General features: G+C 40.5%; 2 protein-coding genes across 2 annotated transcripts; both read right to left on the reverse strand.

The window, feature by feature from the left end:
• Nucleotides 1-665: 665 nt before the first annotated feature.
• LOC137605425 (uncharacterized) lies at nucleotides 666-5,433 on the reverse strand. Its single transcript, XM_068330109.1, has 6 exons — nucleotides 5,323-5,433; nucleotides 5,074-5,234; nucleotides 3,831-4,047; nucleotides 2,444-2,547; nucleotides 840-977; nucleotides 666-762 (listed from the first exon to the last, which is right to left on the reverse strand). The coding sequence occupies exons 1-6, from the start codon at nucleotides 5,431-5,433 to the stop codon at nucleotides 666-668; spliced, it is 828 nt and encodes a 275-aa protein (XP_068186210.1).
• A 4,340-nt stretch (nucleotides 5,434-9,773) lies between these two features.
• LOC137605539 (putative methyltransferase DDB_G0268948) lies at nucleotides 9,774-14,478 on the reverse strand. Its single transcript, XM_068330290.1, has 6 exons — nucleotides 14,368-14,478; nucleotides 14,119-14,279; nucleotides 13,119-13,335; nucleotides 10,804-10,907; nucleotides 9,951-10,088; nucleotides 9,774-9,870 (listed from the first exon to the last, which is right to left on the reverse strand). The coding sequence occupies exons 1-6, from the start codon at nucleotides 14,476-14,478 to the stop codon at nucleotides 9,774-9,776; spliced, it is 828 nt and encodes a 275-aa protein (XP_068186391.1).
• Nucleotides 14,479-20,316: the final 5,838 nt, after the last annotated feature.

The following is a 20,316-nucleotide window of genomic DNA, read 5'->3' on the forward strand; positions in this document are numbered from 1 at the left end:
CCATAAATTCCCATAATCTAGCTAATGCATATAATATACAGTGTTTTTTTGTCAACAACTGTGAGTAACGTCTTTCATGAGTTGAGCGGTCCTGAAACCGCTGGGACAAGGCACCAAGTGAGGCACGCAGTTCTCCGGCCTTATGTTAGGGGGCGCTGGTGATCCCTGGGATTCGGCCGAGGATTCCTGTTCGTCGGCCGTAGAAGAAGTGACTGTAAACTACAATCTACAGTATATTGATGATGCCTCTCAGAGCAGGTTTAAGGATTTATGTTTTAAAAACCCAAATGTGTTTTTTAGTGGACCCAAGGCTAATGACACACAGCTGCAGTCAAAAAGGGAATGTCTTCCAACCATGTGTCAAAAATGGGTAAACTTCAAAATGTATTACTTACCAGTAGGATCTCATGTACAGTAATTTACAATTGATTCAAACTTATTACTTATGTGTCATGTCATCTAGTATTTCTTTATTACTTCTCATTTTGTACATAACTGATTAACCATTGCTATTTTTTCTCCTCAATCCATGAGAAACTAATGAACCACACTAATATCAAACATCTGCCCCCTAACTTTCGCGTAGATTTCAAGAATAAAACATGAACACTTTAATGTCATCAAAACATTTATTTTCATGACTTTGATGAAATATGGGGCAGGAGTCAGACCTCCTGTGGTTTACATGCCACCACATAGAAATATGTCTGAATCACCTCCACCTCTGTCTCCATAGATGTCACCCCCATCACGGACATCAGCCTGCGTACAGAAGCACAGCAGACAGAGTATTATTTGTCCAGTTTGAGATCTGTGTGTGTATATATAAGTAGATTTACCTTTGAGCAATGTCCTGGGAGAGTTTGGTGGCTTTTTGTGGGTCATCTCTCAGCAGAGCCTGGTAGTCTCCACAAGTTTCCTCTAACCCAATGTAGTTGGATAGAGTCATGGTTCTTTTCACGAGAACTTTCTCATGCCTGTAAGAGGTGGATAGAAACAAACTTTTCAGAACTGAACTTACTGGATGAGGGAAATTTACTTTTTTTCATTTTTTTCAGTCGTCACAGCTTTCTGAGTTCTGAAGGGTTTTACACAGACAAACAGGAGATAGAGAGATCAAGGCTTTAGACCCAGGCACCACAGTTGCTCCTGACACTGACTGAAGCACCCAAAAGTTGATGGGAAATGTCTGACTGACATCTGATCAAAAGCTTGATTCATTTTGATACGGACTCAACAATGACATACTTTCCAAAAATCTTCATATTTGTTGTAAAGAGTTTGAATTTTTGTGTGTTGATTGGTTGTTCATTATCAAAAGCCTTTCTGTTGACTAATGGCTGATGATGACAATAAAAATCTCTATTTCCAAAAAGTTTGGATGATACGGAACAGGATATCTTCTTCTCCTTTTGGCTTTTCCCTTCAGGGGTCGCCACAGCGAATCAGCTGCCTCCATCTAACCCTGACAACCTACACAGACATCTAACCCTGTCTTCTGCATCCTCTTCTCTCACACCAACTACCTTCATGTCCTCTTTCACTACATCCATAAACCTCCTCTTTGGTCTTCCTCTAGGCCTCCTGCCTGGCAGTTCAAAACTCAATATCCTTCTACCAATATATTCACTATCTCTCCTCTGGACATGTCCAAACCATCTCAGTCTGGCCTCTCTGACTTTATCTCCAAAAACTCTAACATGTGCTGTCCCTCTGATGTACTCATTCCTGATCCTATCCTTCCTGGTCACTCCCAGAGAGAACCTCAGCATCTTCATCTCTGCTACCTCCAGCTCTGTCTCCTGTCTTTTCCTCAGTGACACTGTCTCTAGACCAAACAACATCGCTGGTCTCACCACAGTTTTGTACACCTTTCCTTTCATTTTAGCTGAAACTCTTCTATCACACATCACACCTGACACTTTTCTCCACCCGTTCCATCCTGCCTGTACACGCTTCTTCACCTCTTTTCCACACTCTCCATTGCTCTGGACTGTTGACCCCAACTACGAATGTCAATGTGATGGGTAGCTTGCCTTTCATGTGGCCCTATGATAAACCTTTTCAGGCTGAATGAATGAATGAATGAATGAATGAATGAATGAATGAATGAATGAGAGGAACAGATCTGCTAATCAGATTCTTGTAAATACAGCAGCAAACTGAGATGATGATGATGATGATGATGATGATGATGATGATGATGATGATGATGATGATAATGTTAAGAAAGGCATCACAAACATGTAGGGAAACACCAAAGAAGCCAAAATAAAAGTGTGATCACATCTCTCCGTTCTCGTGCACTTACAGGTATTTTTTTACCGCTGCTTTTATGTCTTTGCATGTCCTGGACTTATTGTCACAATATCCTGTCCTGTTGCCATTTTTGTTTTTGCCATTTCACTGTCACAAAATACTAGCAACAAGAATAGTCACTCACCACTCCTTGACAGGGTATGGGATGGAATCATAGGCATTTTTGTATGACTTCTTGTGGTCTAGCCCGACGTGAGGATGTCGGTGAGACTGAAAGCCATCAGTAAACTGATAAAAAAACAAAAAACAGAGGAAGTCAGAACCGTGTTTTATTTTTATCCCTGAATTAATGTAATGATAAATAGCTATGAGCTTGTACTCTTCCAAAGTTTATCTTAGCAGTGTGTGCTGTTTAACTGTGGGGTTAGTTTATGTATTCTGTAAATTTAACACTTTAATAATTTTGTTAATGATTGGGGGTACGCAGGAATTTTACTTTTTTTGTCTGCATGTATTCTCATGGTTTAACGCCATAAAAAGGGGTAAACTTTTTCTGAGATCAATGCTCATTTTTGTCTAGCAGAAAAATCTTTTTTTAAATATATTTTATGTGACCTAAGTTGTCAGTCTTTATTAGAATTCCCTATTGTGAGCCAGAGAGGGAAGTGCTGCACTTCCATGTGCTAATAGGGAAACCAGACAGAGAGAAAACAAAGAGGGCAGTGGAAAGACAGGCATTGCTGTTAGAGTGGAAGAGATTTGAGCTGTTTCATTATTTCTGACAACTTACACCTTAATACCTAATGTTATAAAATAGTATAGAATAGGCCACCAGAGGAAAACAGTGCAGAGGGAAGACAGAGGACATGAGATTGTGATGTCTGAAGAGAGACTCGTCACATTCTAACGGGACCCAAAGATTCTCAACAACTGGACTTGACACAAGCTGGTAAGCCCTGAACCAACATGAATGTGTGATGGAAACCAACGGCCAGAGTCTACCACAACCCAGCAGGGCCAGGCTAGCAGAGTGCCCCCCAACCTCGGGCAGCCAGGGGCATCCAGAAGCCATCACCTGAAGATCCACTGGGGGCGCCGAGAACCACGTAGAGCCAGGGACCAAGAGGAGGCAGCAGCTGCCACCAGCATGGCGCTGGACAAGCCCAGGGTGCACGGGGTAGGGAGACCCACCCACCACACCCGCCCCCAACGCCCCCCTCCCCATCCAATTTTAGTTTTGACATTGAAGTGTGGTATGCACAAAAAATTTCGTCCATGCCTCAAGTCAGTACAGAAAGTTGTTTATGCTTGTCCATCTTTAGTGTGGGTAGCCCCTGGCAAAACTGCTGCTCTCTTCAATATTGCACAACATGATAGGAAATGCAAACCAATACACCAAGGAAAGGGACTCTGACACTCCATACAATCACTTTTGATGGATGTAGTGACAGGTGTTGTGGGGGTTTTTTTTAGCTCAAAGTTCACTTACACAACAGAAAAACTTGGTTTTCCATACATAAGCCATATCTGTCTCTGCACTTTTTGCTAAGAGTAAAGATTCATGTAAACACCTCTTTGCTGATTTGGCTCAGAGTGTGTGAGCAACAGTTAGGGTAGTTGAGGTCCAGGGCGTAGTGGTAGCAGAGCAGCACCAAGCAGCCTCGAGGCTTCAGGACCCTGTGGACCTCCTGGAGGAAGCGTTGTTGGTCGAACCAGTGGAAGGCAGACATAGACGTTACCAAGTCCACTGAGCTGTCAGCAAACGGCAGCTCCTCAGCCACGGACTGTCTAAACATCAAAGAGCAGCAACAAAATCACACTTTTGACTACGACTGAGGGCCGCAAATAATAATTAGAATGTTTTCAGGAACAACACTCAGGAACAACATTCACATCTCAAATTTTCTGCATTAAATTTCAGAGGGATTGAATGATTAGCCCAGTTTCTGCACTCAATGTAACACTTGTGAGCTGATCCTTTTTGTTTGTTTCACAGGTGGTTCAAATGTACTGGTAAGAGGTAATGTAAGGCGATGGGGCGGCAGTGGCTCGGAGGTAAAGCATGCGGTAGAGCGGGTTGTCCTATGATTCAAGATCGGCGGCTTGATACCCGCTCCCGCCCCAAAAAAACCAAAAACACATGGAGGTGAGCTGACATTGGGAGGTGACAGCTCACCTCCGGAGCACTGCCGAGGCGCCCTTAAGTGAGGCGCCGTCCCCCTTACAAGTTTCTCATTTGGGCACATCATGAAGGAGCTGCCCGCCACTCTACTGTACCTCCTCTGCATGTGTACAGACCCCCTGTGTGTGTGTTTGTGTGTTCAGGGCCTGTACACACATATATATGCGTGATTTAAAAACTAACTAGAGTGTGCCACTTATTTCCCTGTGGGAATCATAATCAGTATATAAAATTTAAAATAAAAAAAAAGAAGCCCAAAAGTGTACTTTAAGAAATTCTCATTGTTTCATGCTGTTGTTTCATTTTCCCTAAGAGGCAGTTTCTTTCAAGATTTCACTATTCTAAACAATAATGGAGTCAAGATTCATTCTCAACTCACTGTTCAGTAAATTATGAGTTGGAAACCTGCTTTTGGCAAGACAGTAGCTTACTAGATAAAAACATGTGACCTTAAATAAATTATTTTTTTCATGTTCTATCAATGTGGATTAATTCAGTTTTGATGAATCTCAAAGCCTTTCAGGACACACTTTGACATTGAATATAAGACACAAACAATTTTAAAATTCACTGTAACAGAGGAAAAAAATTTTTTTTTCATTCTGTTTAGTTCTACAGTAATAAATACTTACCTAAAATCAATGTTTGGCTCCTTGGATCGCTGAAAAGCCACTTCTATCTGGGCAGGACTAACATCTAACCCCACCACAGAGGCAAAATGTTTGGCCAGGAGTGCTGTGCCTCGTCCTGGACCACATCCCACATCCACTGCCAGCTCATACGGACCACCTTTCTGCAGGTTTACATTATATGACATTAAAATGAATGATTATTATTATTGTAGTAAATTATTATTTAATAAATAAATACTCTCTGCTCACCTGTTTCTCCATAAACTCAAGCAGCTGCTGGATTAGATGATCTGATGGAGGGAATCTGTACTTCCAATAGGAAGAAGCCTGCTCTTTACCTTCAAACTGACGGTAAGCCATCGTTCACTGATGTCTGTCTCTCAGCAACTGACTTCAGTCTTGCTTTTTCTGGGATGTCTTGGGACAGTGGTATGTCTTGAAAATGAGAGGCGGCTCGTCTTGATCTGCTCATAAGCATGTTTGACTGGTTTTAAAGAGACAGCTGCACATCCTTTTGGTCTATCTGGCAATTTTTAAAAACTTTTTATTACAGGCATAATTGGTGCACCACTGATATTTCTTCTTTTGTCACAAGAAACTGTCTTTGAATCATTGATTTAATTTTGCTGAGGTAGAGAATGAAGTTAATAATTTCCATGAGCAGTTACACTAAACGTACAGTTGCGTCAGACTCGCTGAAGCAAAGTTCAGCCAATGAGCCTTTTTATACAAACACAAAGTGCATTTATCAGATACAACAGATACTATGGCGGGAAAAGAACAGAACCAAACTATCCATGACCTCTGACCTTGTAAACCAGGCACAGTCCTCCCGTGTGACTATGATTTATGTAAGTAACATCTGACATGTACATACTTGTGTGCATGTACTGTATGTACATGTGTAAAATGTGGGCCCTGGTGTCCACCGCTGACTGTACAGTTTGCTGTTTTACCACCTTTCATTAAATAACAGAAGACATACAGGCAGAGCAAATGTACAGAAATTCATTCACTCATTCATTTTCAATGCCCACGTCTTCCGCTGTTTCTGGTCGTGGAGTGCTGGAGCCTGTCCCAGCTGACTGGGGGTGTGAGGAAAGGGACACTCCGTGCGCAAAGCCGGTGCACCGTTGAGCCACATGTAGACGGACGATGATGCATATGTAATACTTACTGTATGAATTGAGCCCTACCTGCCTGGCATCTTTCTTCTTATATGTTTGAAACATTGACCTGGATTTGATTAAACCAACCAGGACCCATCAAACCGATCAATTCACCTGAATTGCATGTTTCTGGAATTAGGAGAAAGATGAAGAACTAGGAGAGAACCCACGTGTACAACCCCCCCATCGAAAGGACTTGAACCCAGAACCGTCTCGCTGCAGAATTAATTATTAACATATTACACACAGAGATATGATGTGATGTAACGTTGTTCACTGACAATAAACTGTTGGGACGTCGTTGCAAAGGTAGAATAGTATTGATCTACAATTTGATAACAAATATTGTAGTCACAGTAGTAAAGTAACTGCTTTCTAAATATTGTGATTATAATTATTGTCACAAATGACACACAGCACCAGTCAAACTAGTCCTAACGGACACACTGGGAACCTGCAGCCAAATATTTGACAAGTCTATGCTTGTGAATGTGTGAAGTGTGTGTGAAATTGGGGTAAATTTTGTGTAGAATGTGTGCAAAATGTGGGTCCACTGACCACACAGATGGTCTGACTTTCTTCTTTCAGAAACCAATTCAAATGATACAAAATTCTACCAGCGGCTCAGCTAACAATATACTCAAATAAAAATGGGTATGGATTATTTTGAGTAGTGTAAATCATTTTTTGAACTTAAAACATCTTTGTAAAAATATAAGTAAGATGATACTGAACCCTGACACAGACATAGTATTCATTAATTTGGACATACAGTACAGTGCCTTACAGAAGTATTGGCCCCCCAAAAAACTTTTTGACATTTTGCCACATTTCAGGCTTCAAACTTAAAGATAGCAAACTGAAAATATTTTTTAAGACTCATCAACATGTGAGACACAATCGTGAAGTGGAACCAAATACATTCAACATTTTATATATTGTGCTTACAAATAAAAAAAAACTGAAAAGTAGGATGCGCAAAAGTATTGGCCCCCTGTTCTCTCGAGTCAAGAAGTTTCCTAATGAATTCTGAATGATCCAATGTTGACCAAATGACAACAATGACAAACAGAGTGCACCTGTGTGTCATTTGGTCTCACATTCACACATCCTTTCAGTTCTTTATTTGTAAACACAATATATAAAATGTTGACTAAACTTGGTATTTTCAGTTTGTTATCTTTAAGTTTGAAGCCTGAAATGTAGCAAAATGTCAAAAAGGCTTGGGGGGGGGGGCAATAATTTAGCAAGGCACTGTAGTTAAACTGTGGTTGTGTCCAGAATTAAACATCTTCCACTCGTCCAGCTGAGCTTTAACTTACAGTAACACCAATATGCCTTTAAGGCTGGATGGAGCTTATGTCAATTTGGTCTAGTATTTTCAGTGTTTTAAACTTTGCCTCTTGACCTGGGCGATGTTGCTAAAGTTTTGGGTTTTTTTTGTTCTCATATAGAAGTGAGGTCTAAATCCGACCCACCTCCCTATAAAGGTGACTGAGGCTGTCACCACTGTTCTGGTAATAAAGACTGGACTTAACACCAATAAAATCAAATTAAGATCATGCAACCCCGGGGCTTTAAAACTCAAATTGCCTCAGCCAGGAACCTTGAACGATCAAACTCTGAAAAGTGGACTGAGCCACCTGCAAAAGGAAGATACTTTAGCTGTCCTTTCTGTAGCCATAAAGATTCACAAATGAAGAGCTGAAAGTATCAAACGCATTGAATGAAACTGTCTCATGTTGACATATACAGTATATATACAGTATACACACATATATATATACTGTATATATATATATATATATATATATATATATATATATATATATATATATATATATATATATATATATATATAAAGTCATCCTGTGAAGGTGCATTTAGAGCAGTGTGTGCTGTCGACAGCTCAGATACAGTTCGGCCAGTGATCATTTATACATAAACAGATTGTCTTCTAATTACTGCCCAAGCAGCTATTGTTTTTCCACTGTTTTGTTTTTTTGCACCACTTTGCACATGCTTCTATTTTTTAATGTTTTTTTTTTGCACTTGTGTAATTGCAATTGTCATCAACTTTAATTGTTCAGCAGTTTCCCAGCATCACCTCTAAGTATCGCCAAAGGATCAACAGCTGTAGAAACGTGCATATAACAGCAATGAAGTTGCTAAATGAATAGACTATTCATTATAGGCAAATCAAACACCACACCTTCAACAGGAAGAAAAAAAAAAGATAAACATTTACTTTTTAAAATGAAATTAAACATACTTCTACTTAAAGACATTATTAATAGAGGAAAATAATAGTACACTGTTTGCTTAAAAGAACTCATAAGGACACTTGTCTGTTGGAACAACAGAAAGAGAGGTGTTTGCTATACCTAAGCCCTTTATTTGTAATATGCGCTAAATAAACAAGTCAAAAAAAGAATGTAAACTGTCCTTGTTTTTTTTTCAATGAATTGTGTGTAATTGAGCTTTTCCTTTTTAAGAAAATCATCTACCGGCTGGTTTTCTGTGTAGGGAGTTGTGTCAAGGGCAGGCCGTTGTCACAATGCCTGCTGGTGGAAACTGGAAGGAATTTTCTCCACATAAATATATGTGGAGAATATAACCACACCGAGTGGCTTTGAAATCAGGTTACTATAGGAACTGCGTCATGATGTCATCATCATCCTTCTTCTTCTTCTTTTTGTTTGGCTCCCACCGCCGCTCCGAGGCGTCCCGTTCCGGCTCCGCGGTGCTGAAGCATCAGGGACGCGGAGCAGAGAGATGCTCCGAGGAGCGTGACTGAGAGTCAGGTGCAGGTAGGAGCAGTGATAACCAGTACTATCGTGAGGGAGCGGAGTGACAGTGGGACAGGTGAGGATGATGGCAGGGTGGCTGAGAGAGCAGGTGGAGTGATGGGTGAGAGTGACAGTGATGATTGTATGTTTGATAGCAGTGACCTATCTCATACTCCAGTCACTGCCAGTCAACAGACCGATTTGTACCCTGAAAGAATGTTTAAATTGTTTTTACAACAAAGTAAAGGCATGCACGTCACTGCTTTCAACACACTGTTTACCTGTTCCTTCTGAAAGTCAAGCAACTGTTGCTTGACAGTCGTATCATTCAACAGTTGATGATGCCTCTCAGAGCAGGTTTAAGGATTTATGTTTTAAAAACCCAAATGTGTTTTTTAGTGGACCCAAGGCTAATGACACACAGCTGCAGTCAAAGGAGGGAATGTCTTCCAACCATATGTCAAAAATGGGTAAACTTCAAAATGTATTACTTACCGGTAGGATCTCATGTACAGTAATTTACAATTAATTCAAACGTATTACTTATGTGTCATGTCATCTAGCATTTCTTTATTACTTCTCATTTTGTACATAACTGATCAACCATTGCTATTTTTTCCCTTTGTAATCCATGAGAAATGTGTTTAATGAAAACTAACGTAGATTTCAAGAATAAAACATGAACACGTTAATGTCATCAAAACATTTATTTTCATGACTTTGATGAAATATGGGGCAGGAGTCAGACCTCCTGTGGTTTACATGCCACCACATAGAAATATGTCTGAATCACCTCCACCTCTGGCTCCATAGATGTCACCCCCATCACGGACATCAGCCTGCGGACAGAAGCACAGCAGACAGAGTATTATTTGTCCAGTTTGAGATCTGTGTGTATATACAGTATAAGTAGATTTACCTTTGAGCAAAGTCCTGGGAGAGTTTGGTGGCTTTTTGTGGGTCATCTCTCAGCAGAGCCTGGTAGTCTCCACAAGTTTCCTCTAACCCAATGTAGTTGGATAGAGTCATGGTTCTTTTCACGGGAACTTTCTCATGCCTGTAAGAGGTGGATAGAAACACACTTTTCAGAACTGAACTTGTTACTGGATGAGGGAAATTTACTTTTTTCCATTTTTTTCAGTCGTCACAGCTTTCTGAGTTCTGAAGGGTTTTACACAGACAAACAGGAGATAGAGGGATCAAGGCTTTAGACCCAGGCACCACAGTTGCTCCTGACACTGACTGAAGCACCCAAAAGTTGATGGGAAATGTCTGACTGACACCTGATCAAAAGCTTGATTCATTTTGATACGGACTCAACAATGACATACTTTTTAAAAATCTTCATATTTAATTGAAGAGTTTGAATTTTTGTGAGTTGATTGGTAGTTCATTATCGAAAGCCCCGCTCCATTTCTCTGGACTGTCAACCCTAACTACGAATGTCAATGTGATTGGTTGTTTGTTTTTCATGTGGCCCTATGATAAACTTGTTCAGGCTGAATGAATAAGTGAGAGGAACATATCTGTTAATCAGATTCTTGTAAATACAGCAGCAAATTGAGATGATGATGATGATGATGATGATGATGATGATGATGATGATGATGATGATGATGATGATGATGATGATGATGATGATGATGATGATGATGATGATGATGATGATGACGACGATGATGATGGTGATGATGAGGATGAGGATGAGCATGATGATGATGATGATGACGATGATGATGATTATGATACTAGCAGCAAGAAAAGTCACTCACCACTCCTTAACAGGGTATGGGATGGAATCATAGGCATCTTTGTATAACTTCTTGTGGTCGGGCCCAACGTGAGTTTGGCGGTGAGACTGAAAGCCATGAGAAAACTGAAAAAAACAAAAAACACAGGAAGTCAGAACCGTGTTTTATTTTTAATCCTGAATTAATGTAATGATAAAGAGCCATGACCTTGTACTCATCCAAAGTTTATCTTAGCAGTGTGTGCTGTTCAACTGTGGGGTTAGTTTATGTATCCTGTAAATTTAACACTTTATGATTGGGGGTATGTAGAAAATTTCCCTTTTTTTTGTCTACATGTATTCTCATAGTTTAACATCATAAAAAAGGGTCAACTTTTTTTTAGATCAATGCTCATTTTTGTCTTGCAGCAAAATCCTTTTTTTATATATTTTATGTGACCATCTCTGATCCTCTCTTGGAACTAAGTTGTCAATCTTTATTAGAATTTCCCATTGTGAGCCAGAAAGGGAAGTGCTGCACTTTCGTGTGTTAATAGGGAAACCAGACGGAGAGAGAAAACACAAAAATGGTACTGGAAAGACAGACATTGCTGTTGAAGGGTTGTGTATATATCTATTACCTTATTTGAATATGACAACTAGACAAAGAGATTAGGAAGTGTCTTTAGAAGACCTCTATTCTATGATGTGTCCTGGAATGACCTGACAAAATGCCATGAAAACATGTTTTGTGAAACTGCAGTTGTAACCAGATAACAGAACCAGGACTGGTTTGAACCATTCGTCTCAAGGACACATCTGTTGAGGTCTCACTGGAAGGAGTTTTTCTTGTGGAGCTCAGTCTCACAGGAGGGAATTCCACAAGTAGTCATCTCATCTTAGACATGTCCATGAAGTAGTATAAAGGCAGAAGAATCTCTTTGTCTCGTCGCACTTAAGCTTTGATAGTTTGCTTGTAAGACTTCTGTGCCTGGAATATTCTGTAATAAAGCTTCGAATAACTTTTACTCTGTTTCCAGTCTTTCTTCGTGACCAACATTCTCACTACCCAAAATCAAACGAACGCGTGGAGGCTGCTGAAGAGGATCGCCTCCAACACTGTTAGAGTGGAAGAGATTTGAGCTGTTTCATTATTTCTCACAATTTACACCTTAATACCTAATGTTATAAAACACCAGATTAGTGGAGGTCCCGACAGTATAGAATAGACCACCAGAGGAAAACAGTGCAGAGGGAAGACAGAGGGCATGAGATTGTGATGTCTGAAGAGAGTCTCATCACATTCTGACGGGACCCAGTGGTTCTCAACAATTGGACCCGACAGAAATTGGTAAGCCCTTAACCAACATGTATGTGGGATGGAAACCAACACTCACCAGAACCCAGCAGGGCCAGGCTAGCAGAGTATCCCCAACCCCGGACAGCCAGGGGCATCCAGAAGCCATCACCTGAAGAGCCACTGGGGGCGCTGAGAACCACGTAGACCCAGGGACCAAGAGGCAGCGGCTGCCACCGGCATGGCGCCGTGGACAAGCCCAGTGTGCACCAGGTAAGGGAGGAGGAGTGAAAGAGGCCATTCACTTCAAAGTGGAGAAGCCTACTCTGAACAGGGGGGGTGGTCTGCAACATCACCTTTCTCCCATTTATAACCATGTCCTTTCAAAACTCCCAAAAAGATTGTCCCAGCAGATTGACCCAGGTGATGTGCCTCACGCTAATGACCCACATTAGCAGACAAAGGTGAAACTCACATTTCAACGACCCTCTTTGACACCCCCATCAACAGTCGTTGAGGAGCCAGATGATCGTTGGAACGTGAAGAGCACTGACCACACCCCACAGGGTTCATAATCTGGGACATGACCAGCCCCCTTCAGAACTGAAGAAGTCAATTGGATGAGAGACGAAACGTCTTCAAGAACTTTCTTAATGTCCACTGGATTGACTTAAACAGCTTTGGAATGTCCAGCTTTAGTTGGGGTAGCCTTTGGCAAAACTGCTGCTCTCTTTAATATTGCACAACATGGTGGGAAATGCAAACCGATACACAAAGGAAAAGGACTCTGACACTCCATACAATCAGTTTTGATGGATGTAGTTACAGCGTGACAGGTTTTGTGGGGTTTTCTTCAGCTCAAAGTTCACTTGCACAACAGAAAAACTTGTCTGTGAAGGTTGTCAGTCATCCAGGTCATGGTCTTTGAAATGTCTTCAAGAACTTTCTTAACCTCAGTATATTGACTGAAACAGCTTTTGGATAACAGAAAAACTTTACAGACATGAGCCATATCTGTATCTCTGTACTTGTTGCTAATAGTAAAAGCTTCATGTAAGCACCTCTTTGTTTATTTGGCTGAGAGTGTGTGAGCAGCAGTTAGGGTAATTGAGATCCAGGGGGAGGTGGTAGCAGAGCAGCACCAAGCAGCCTCGAGGCTTCAGGACCCTGTGGACCTCCTGGAGGAAGCGTTGTCGGTCAAACCAGTGGAAGGCAGACATAGATGTCACCAAGTCCACTGAGCTGTCAGAAAACGGCAGCTCCTCAGCCACGGACTGTCTAAACATCAAAGAGCAGCAACAAAATCACACTTTTGATCACGACTGATAGCCAGAAAAAATAATTAGAATTATTAGCTGAGGGCTCTAGCGGACGTCGTGGTTGTACGTGCTGAGGGAGGATGTGGAGGCCACTACTCCTCAAGGTTCATGGATTCTGTGCTGGTGTAGACAAGGCACCAGAAGAGGATTTCTTTGTGATAGGATGCTGATTCATTCCAACTTGGAGGTACCATATATGAGCTCCAACTTAAAAGTGCGCCAACAATAAAAAAAATGCTAAACTTGCTAAAGTAACTTGAACTAAAGAGTACACTCAGAAACTACATGCAGAAACTAAGATTAAGAACTAAAACTACATACATACATTTTCATTCACTGCCGCTATATCCACCGTAGTGGGTCACAGGGAGCTGGAGCCTATCCCAGCTGGCATAGGGCGTGAGGCGGGGGAGAGAACCCACGCAGACACGGGGAGAGCATGCGAACTCTGCACAGAGCAGGACTCGAAACCCAACCCGCCGTGTTGTGGGGTGACAGCGCGAACCACTGCGCATCCATGAAACTAAGACTAATTAATATAAAACCCCGGGTACTTGCATCATAATTTATCCTAGACTGTTACTTTAAACAGAGATGTCTCTTTCACCATGTGAGTATATATTTGAGTTTGAATAGGTTTAAGTCTTATATACCGGTAGTTAAATAGAGGGTATCACATTTTACGAGCTGGTGGTGAAAGGGTTACATTTTTATTGTTTAGTTCTGCGGTAATAATACTTACCTAAAATCAATGTTTGGCTCCTTGGATCGCTGCAAAGCCACTTCTATCTGGGCAGGACTAACATCTAACCCCACCACAGAGGCAAAGTGTTTGGCCAGGAGTGCTGTGCCTCGTCCTGGACCACATCCCACATCCACTGCCAGCTCATACGGACCAGCTTTCTGCAGGTTTACATTATATGACATTAAAATGAATGATTATTATTATTGTAGTAAATTTTTATGTAATAAATAAATACTCTCTGCTCACCTGTTTCTCCATAAACTCAAGCAGCTGCTGGATTAGATGATCTGATGGAGGCAATCTGTGCTTCCAATAGGAAGAAGCCTGCTCTTTACCTTCAAAGTAACGACAAGCCATCATTCACTGATGTCTGTCTCTCAGCAACTGACTTCAGTCTTGCTTTTTCTGCGATGTCTTAGGACAGTGGTATGTCTTGGAAATGAGAGGCGGCTCCTCTTCATCCGCTCATAAGCATGTTTGACTGGTTTTAAAGAGGCAGCTGCACATCCTTTTGGTCTATCTGGTTTTTAAAAAAAAAATTATTGCAGGTATAATTGGTGCACCACTGATATTTCTTCTGTTGTCACAAGAAACTGTCTTTGAATCATCAATTTCACTTTGCTGAGGTAGAGAATGAATAAATAATTTGCATGAGCTGTTACACTAAACGTATTGTTGCGTTATAGAATCACTGAAGCAAAGTTCAGCCAAAAAGCATTTTTACACATAAATAAAGTGCATTTATCTTTCTGAAGAATAGTCCATTTTCAGTTGTACCTTTAAGATACCTGAATACATGTTTCACTGCATTCCAGTTTTCCACAGTTGGTTCACGAAAGTGTTGAGAAAGTTTATTGACAACATAGTTAATGTCGGGTCTGGTACATGTGGATAAGTAAATTAAACTCCCCACTGCCTCTCTCATACTCTTTGGGTTGTTTCAACTTTTCTGCATTTTCTGTATAATCCAGTTTTGGTTCACAAGGAGTTTCTCTCAGTTTACAGTTCTGCATTCCAAACCTTTCTAATATCTTTCTCAGAAATCTCTCTTGTGACATTCTGACATGTCCATTTTTTTTGTTCGAAATCTATTCCCAAGAAATGTCTAAATTTTCCTAAGTCTTTCATTTTGAACCTCTGAGTGAGCATCCTTCTCACATCATGCATTGTCTTTTCATTGTTAGCAGCTAGAATAAGGTCATCTACCCATACTATCAGGATTAGCTTTTCATCATGCCTTTCCCTTGTATACACAAAATGATCTGCAGCATTTTGCACAAAACCATTTTCATATAAATGTGTAACACAGTGTTCCAGTTTCTGCCTGATTGCTTGAGTCCATACAAAGATTTCTTTAGGTTACAGTTTTTGGACCAGTTTTTTCACCCGTTTTTGATCGTTTTTCATAACCTTCTGGTTGCTCTATATAAATCTCCCAGTCAATGGGTGCATGTAGATACGCCATCATGACATCCATCTGATGCAAGAACAAGTTCTCCTGTACTGCTTTCTGCATGAGAATTCTGACGCTTGTCATGTCAGCTGTGGGTGAGAATGTCTCTTCATAGTCCGCTCCTCTTTTCTGGTTGTATCCTTTAGCTACAAATCTTGCCTTATATTTTTCATTTCCATCTGAGTCCATTTTAAGTGCATAGACCCATCTCCCTCCCAGAGCTTGTTTACCTGGTGGTATCTGGGTCAGATAAAATGTCTCATTTTCCTCCAGTGAAGGCATCTCATCGTCCATAGCGCTTTTCCACTGTCTTGACTTGGATGACAACATCGTCTCTTGGGTACGTTGTTGGTATGTCACATACTGCTCGATAACAGAAATCAACACAAGTATGTAATTCGTCCATTGTGTCATCTGTTCCAAAATCTTGAAGATAGGCTGGTTTGTGTTTTGTTCTTTGTGGATTTTTTCTGATCAAACTTTCAGCATTGGCTTCTGCTTGTTCAGTCCATGCTTGCTCATCTAAAGTCTCAGTGCTCTTTTCTGTAGGGTTTTCCAGTTGAGCTGTTTCTTCCTTTTTCTCTCGTATATCAAAAAGTCCATTTTCTGTTTTCATTGTCAAACCTTGCATATGACTCTACAGTCTGAGTTTCCTTTTCTCTACTTACTTTGTTGGAGAATTTCATCAACCTGTGTTTTTGAACCTTTTCTATGTCAGAATAGTATACCAGATAGGCAGGGCTATTTTTATCATAACCTACAAAAAAGCCTTGTTCACATCTGGAATCTAACTTGCCCACGTCATGTATGTATCCAAAACATGTTGATCCAAATTTTTGCATTTGTGATATTTGCAACCCCGGGGCTTTTAAACTCAACTGTTTCATGTTGACATATATATATGTGTGTATATATATATATATATATATATATATATATATATATATATATATATATGTGTGTGTGTGTGTGTGTGTGTGTGTGTGTGTGTGTGTGTGTGTGTGTGTGTGTGTGTCAACATACATATACAGTATATCGTTCACAGGATAACTTTATATATACATTATATATTCAGTTGGAGACTGAAGAAGTCTCTTGGATGAGAGACGAAACGTCTTCAAGAACTTTCTTAACGTCCAGTGGATCGACTCAACAGCTTTTGGATAAGAGTAAGAGTAAATTCCTTTTTTTAAAATTTTTTTATCTTTGATGAGAATGGACCTGACTGAATTACTGTCATTTTACAATTTTATATATAGTACCTTGTATCTCTTGTTTCAGAGAAAACTCTTTGAAACCACCCGCACTGATGTGCTTGTCTGTAGAACCATTATGTTATACTGTACCAAGCCTGGAAATAAAATTAATGGAATCATCAAAGAGGACAATTATGTCATTTTCACATTTTATTAAACAATTCTCCCCTTCCATACACACACAAGACCAAATGGAGCCATACAGGCCCAAACAACTTGTTTAACTGGGGGGCACCTTGAACCCCTAAAGGAAACACTGGTGGACTACTGGTTGAGAACCACTGCTTTACAACAAACTAAATCTCTGCTTTCAACAACTCAATGTTTACAGGAAGGACATATCCCAGTACAATATTTGTCTCCCCCAGACTGTGTGTCGTCCCCCCACCCAGTCTGTGTGTCTCTGCGGCCCTGCGTCCACCAGTCTCTGTCAGTCTACAGTACTGTAAAATGAAGTGACAAGAGGTCTCTAGGTGTGACTTTTGTCAGTTTTTCTTCGGCAAACATAATAAGCATTTGAAAGTGTACTTTTTCTTGTTTTGACTCGGCGTTGTCTTTTTTTACTTTTACAAACTTGAACATATCTTTAAGATGAAGCCATGGGTTTTCTTTCTCCGCCTCATTAAACTCTGGCTCATCGTGTTCATCAGAATCAACGGAGACTTCTTCGGCAGTCGCCACCGCGGTCTTGTTTTTTTTTTTTTTCCAGCTTTTCTTTTTTTTTTTTTTAATAAATAAATTTTATTGAAGAAAATTCAGTATAGTATACAAAAACTATTTGCAAAAAAACTATTTAAAACAATTGCAGACAGAGAACCACCGCGGTCTTGTTTTTGAGCTGATTGGGTAGGGGATGACGTATTTCCGGGTTTACGTCACTCCCAGTTGAGAACGTGTACTGTGATAGGTTTCCTTCTTTGACGAACACTGCGTGTGGCCAATTGCATTTTAGGGGGGGGGGACACACACAAAAAAACAACAACAGACAAACCTAAAAGTAACGAGTATTCATGAGCCTTCTCAGAAATTAACTCGAGTAAGAGTAAAAATATTTGCCTCGGAAATGTATTCGAGTAAGAGTAATAAGTATGAAAGAATTCTAGTATTTGAGTAGAGTAAAAACCCTCAGAATCTGTATTTAAGTACAGTACTTAAGTAAATCTTCTCAGTTTCACCACTAGGTGGCAGTAAAATACAAATATAATCACGACACTGAAACCTTGTGAATACATACCTTTTAATAGACTTTAAGGTTTGATGTGATTCAAGGAAGTTGATCATATTTGAAGCACAATATAATGTTTGACATTACAAACATCAAACACAATACTTTTGTCTCATTATTGTCACAAGATGAGCCTCTTTTTTTTTAAAGCTTGACTCACTGTATGGTCACACATGCATCCTTCTTCATTAGTAGTAATAATCAAATCTTCCTTCCACATTATTCTAAAAACACTTGCATCTTTTTTCCTCCCTCCTAACTCCAAATATATCACCTCTGAACAGCTCTACGGAATGAGGTTCACCGCAGACATGCCGGATGCATTTTCTGCGCTGTCATAACAAGATTTAATGAGCTCTTTTTAATTATTATGGCTCCACTGTGGTGCATCTCTGTGGCCTCACCTCCTGAAAGAAAACCCGTACAGACACATCAGTAGGGAAGACAGTTCTGAAAACTTGCATCAGCGTCAACAACTAACGAGATGCATCCGGAAAACACAGTTATTTTTCTTTGAATGCAGAGGGAAGTGGAAAACAGAGATCCTAAATGGGTCAGTAAGTTTTATTCCCTTCTATTATTTTCCTATAACGTCTACTGAAAGAAATGATCACCGAGAAATGATTCAATTATTCACACTGCTGTTGTTTTTCTTTTTTTTCCAGTGTCTGCAGACACTTGTGTGTTTGGTCTTCTCTCATGTTTTTCAGATTGTCTTTCAGATGGAGCCAAGATGATTGTTCAGAAACTCTTGAGACTCAAATAGTCCCCACACTCCGTTTCTCCAGAATTTGGCTGTATAGACTTACACTCCTGGGTTAATAACAAATGTGTTTGCTCCCACTCAGACTTTCCTATATCCTGGGTAGGACAATTCCCTGTCTGCCTCATTGCAGTGCTGTTTCAGTGCTCGGAGAAGGAAATTCTGCCCTCAAAGTCCTCACATATCTTCACGTTTCATGTGGAAAAGAAAGAAGAAATCTATCTCTAAATAGTCCATAGCAGTGAATGGTTGTGTCTGTATGTGTTGCCTGTGATGAGTTGTCAGCTTTCATCTGGCTTGAACCCCAAAGTCAGATGGTATAAACTTTGTCCTCAATGTGCCTGCGGTTATACAAAATTGATGGAAGTGGATATAAAAGCAACAACTTTGCTGATGTTTACCTGGAGTTACATAAGAACTGAAAATAAAAAGAAAATGAGCAGCCTTCCATCCATTCCACATCTGGATCAAGTTATTTCCCTCAGCTGGATTGGCCTTCATGCCACCCTTTAACCCTTTTAAACCTGGTTTCATAGTGTGGATCTTTTTAAATCCTCCAGAGTATCTCCTCTCATTTTTGTGTTTTTTTTTGTTAAAAAATGTTACCAGAAAAATTAATATCTACTTGTTTTTTGGGTGTGAATGTTTCAAGCAAGCCACTTGACTATGGGAGCAAACGCACGCACACACACACACGCACGCACGCACACACACTCGCACACACACACACAAACTTGTTCTTCAGTTCGACTTTGGGTGGGGGTGGGGGGGGGGCTGCCTGTGACAAGGACACTCAGCTATTAGTTCTTGTTTGCACACTGTTTGGACGATTTAGCTATTCAAATAGAGCCCGCTTACAGGAAAACAGCTTCTTAATGAAGAGGTGGCCAGGTAATATGCCATCAATATATTCTTTTATGCTTCCTACACACTCAGAAACACACCTTAGCGCCCGCACACGCTGCCACACGAACACAAGGGCAGGCCGTTGTCACAATGCCTGCTGGTGGAAACTGGAAGCAATTTTCTCCACATAAATCAAAAAGGTCAAAATGAAAATGTCAGCTTTTCTCCCCTCCTTCCTCTTTAATTATTCGGTCGGGTTCAAAGAGTCTTCATCAGAAAGGAGCCGTTCTGACGAAAAGAAGGCCTGAGCTCACTGATAAGCTCAATCTGCATCTCCTCTTGACACCTCCTTCACCATACTTAGGTTATACACACACTCCTCTCTCACACACTGACAGCTTTACCTCTACGTCAATTACTGCGTATCATTATGTGCGTGGTTTAACAACCAGCTGACTGTGGATGTTAAGTCAATTACTTTTGTTCGTGGGCTTTGTGGTGGATGAGTGTATATACTGGGATGAAACCAGACTTAAGTCCTGTATTATTGGATGGATCAGATCACAGGAACAGGGCCACCAGCATTAAGATGGGATTGTTCAGATAACTACTCAATGAAGCGCCTCCTGTTCCAACACATCCGTGACAAAAA

The sequence above is a fragment of the Antennarius striatus genome, chromosome 12 (genome assembly GCF_040054535.1).
Source record: "Antennarius striatus isolate MH-2024 chromosome 12, ASM4005453v1, whole genome shotgun sequence".
NCBI classification, from domain to species: Eukaryota; Metazoa; Chordata; class Actinopteri; order Lophiiformes; family Antennariidae; genus Antennarius; species Antennarius striatus.

What these genes read in the sequence shown, in the direction of transcription:
- LOC137605425 (XM_068330109.1), bottom strand. Translation starts at nt 5,433, where the DNA reads ATGGCTTACCGTCAGTTTGAAGGTAAAGAGCAGGCTTCTTCCTATTGG. An exon ending in TTGAGTTTATGGAGAAACAG is followed by an intron (nt 5,235 to 5,322) that starts GTGAGCAGAGAG and finishes GTAAACCTGCAG; the next exon opens with AAAGGTGGTCCGTATGAGCT. An exon ending in CCATACCCTGTCAAGGAGTG is followed by an intron (nt 978 to 2,443) that starts GTGAGTGACTAT and finishes CACCTCTTACAG; the next exon opens with GCATGAGAAAGTTCTCGTGA.
- LOC137605539 (XM_068330290.1), bottom strand. Translation starts at nt 14,478, where the DNA reads ATGGCTTGTCGTTACTTTGAAGGTAAAGAGCAGGCTTCTTCCTATTGG. An exon ending in TCAGCCAAATAAACAAAGAG is followed by an intron (nt 10,908 to 13,118) that starts GTGCTTACATGA and finishes TGTTTTTTTCAG; the next exon opens with TTTTCTCATGGCTTTCAGTC. An exon ending in CCATACCCTGTTAAGGAGTG is followed by an intron (nt 10,089 to 10,803) that starts GTGAGTGACTTT and finishes CACCTCTTACAG; the next exon opens with GCATGAGAAAGTTCCCGTGA.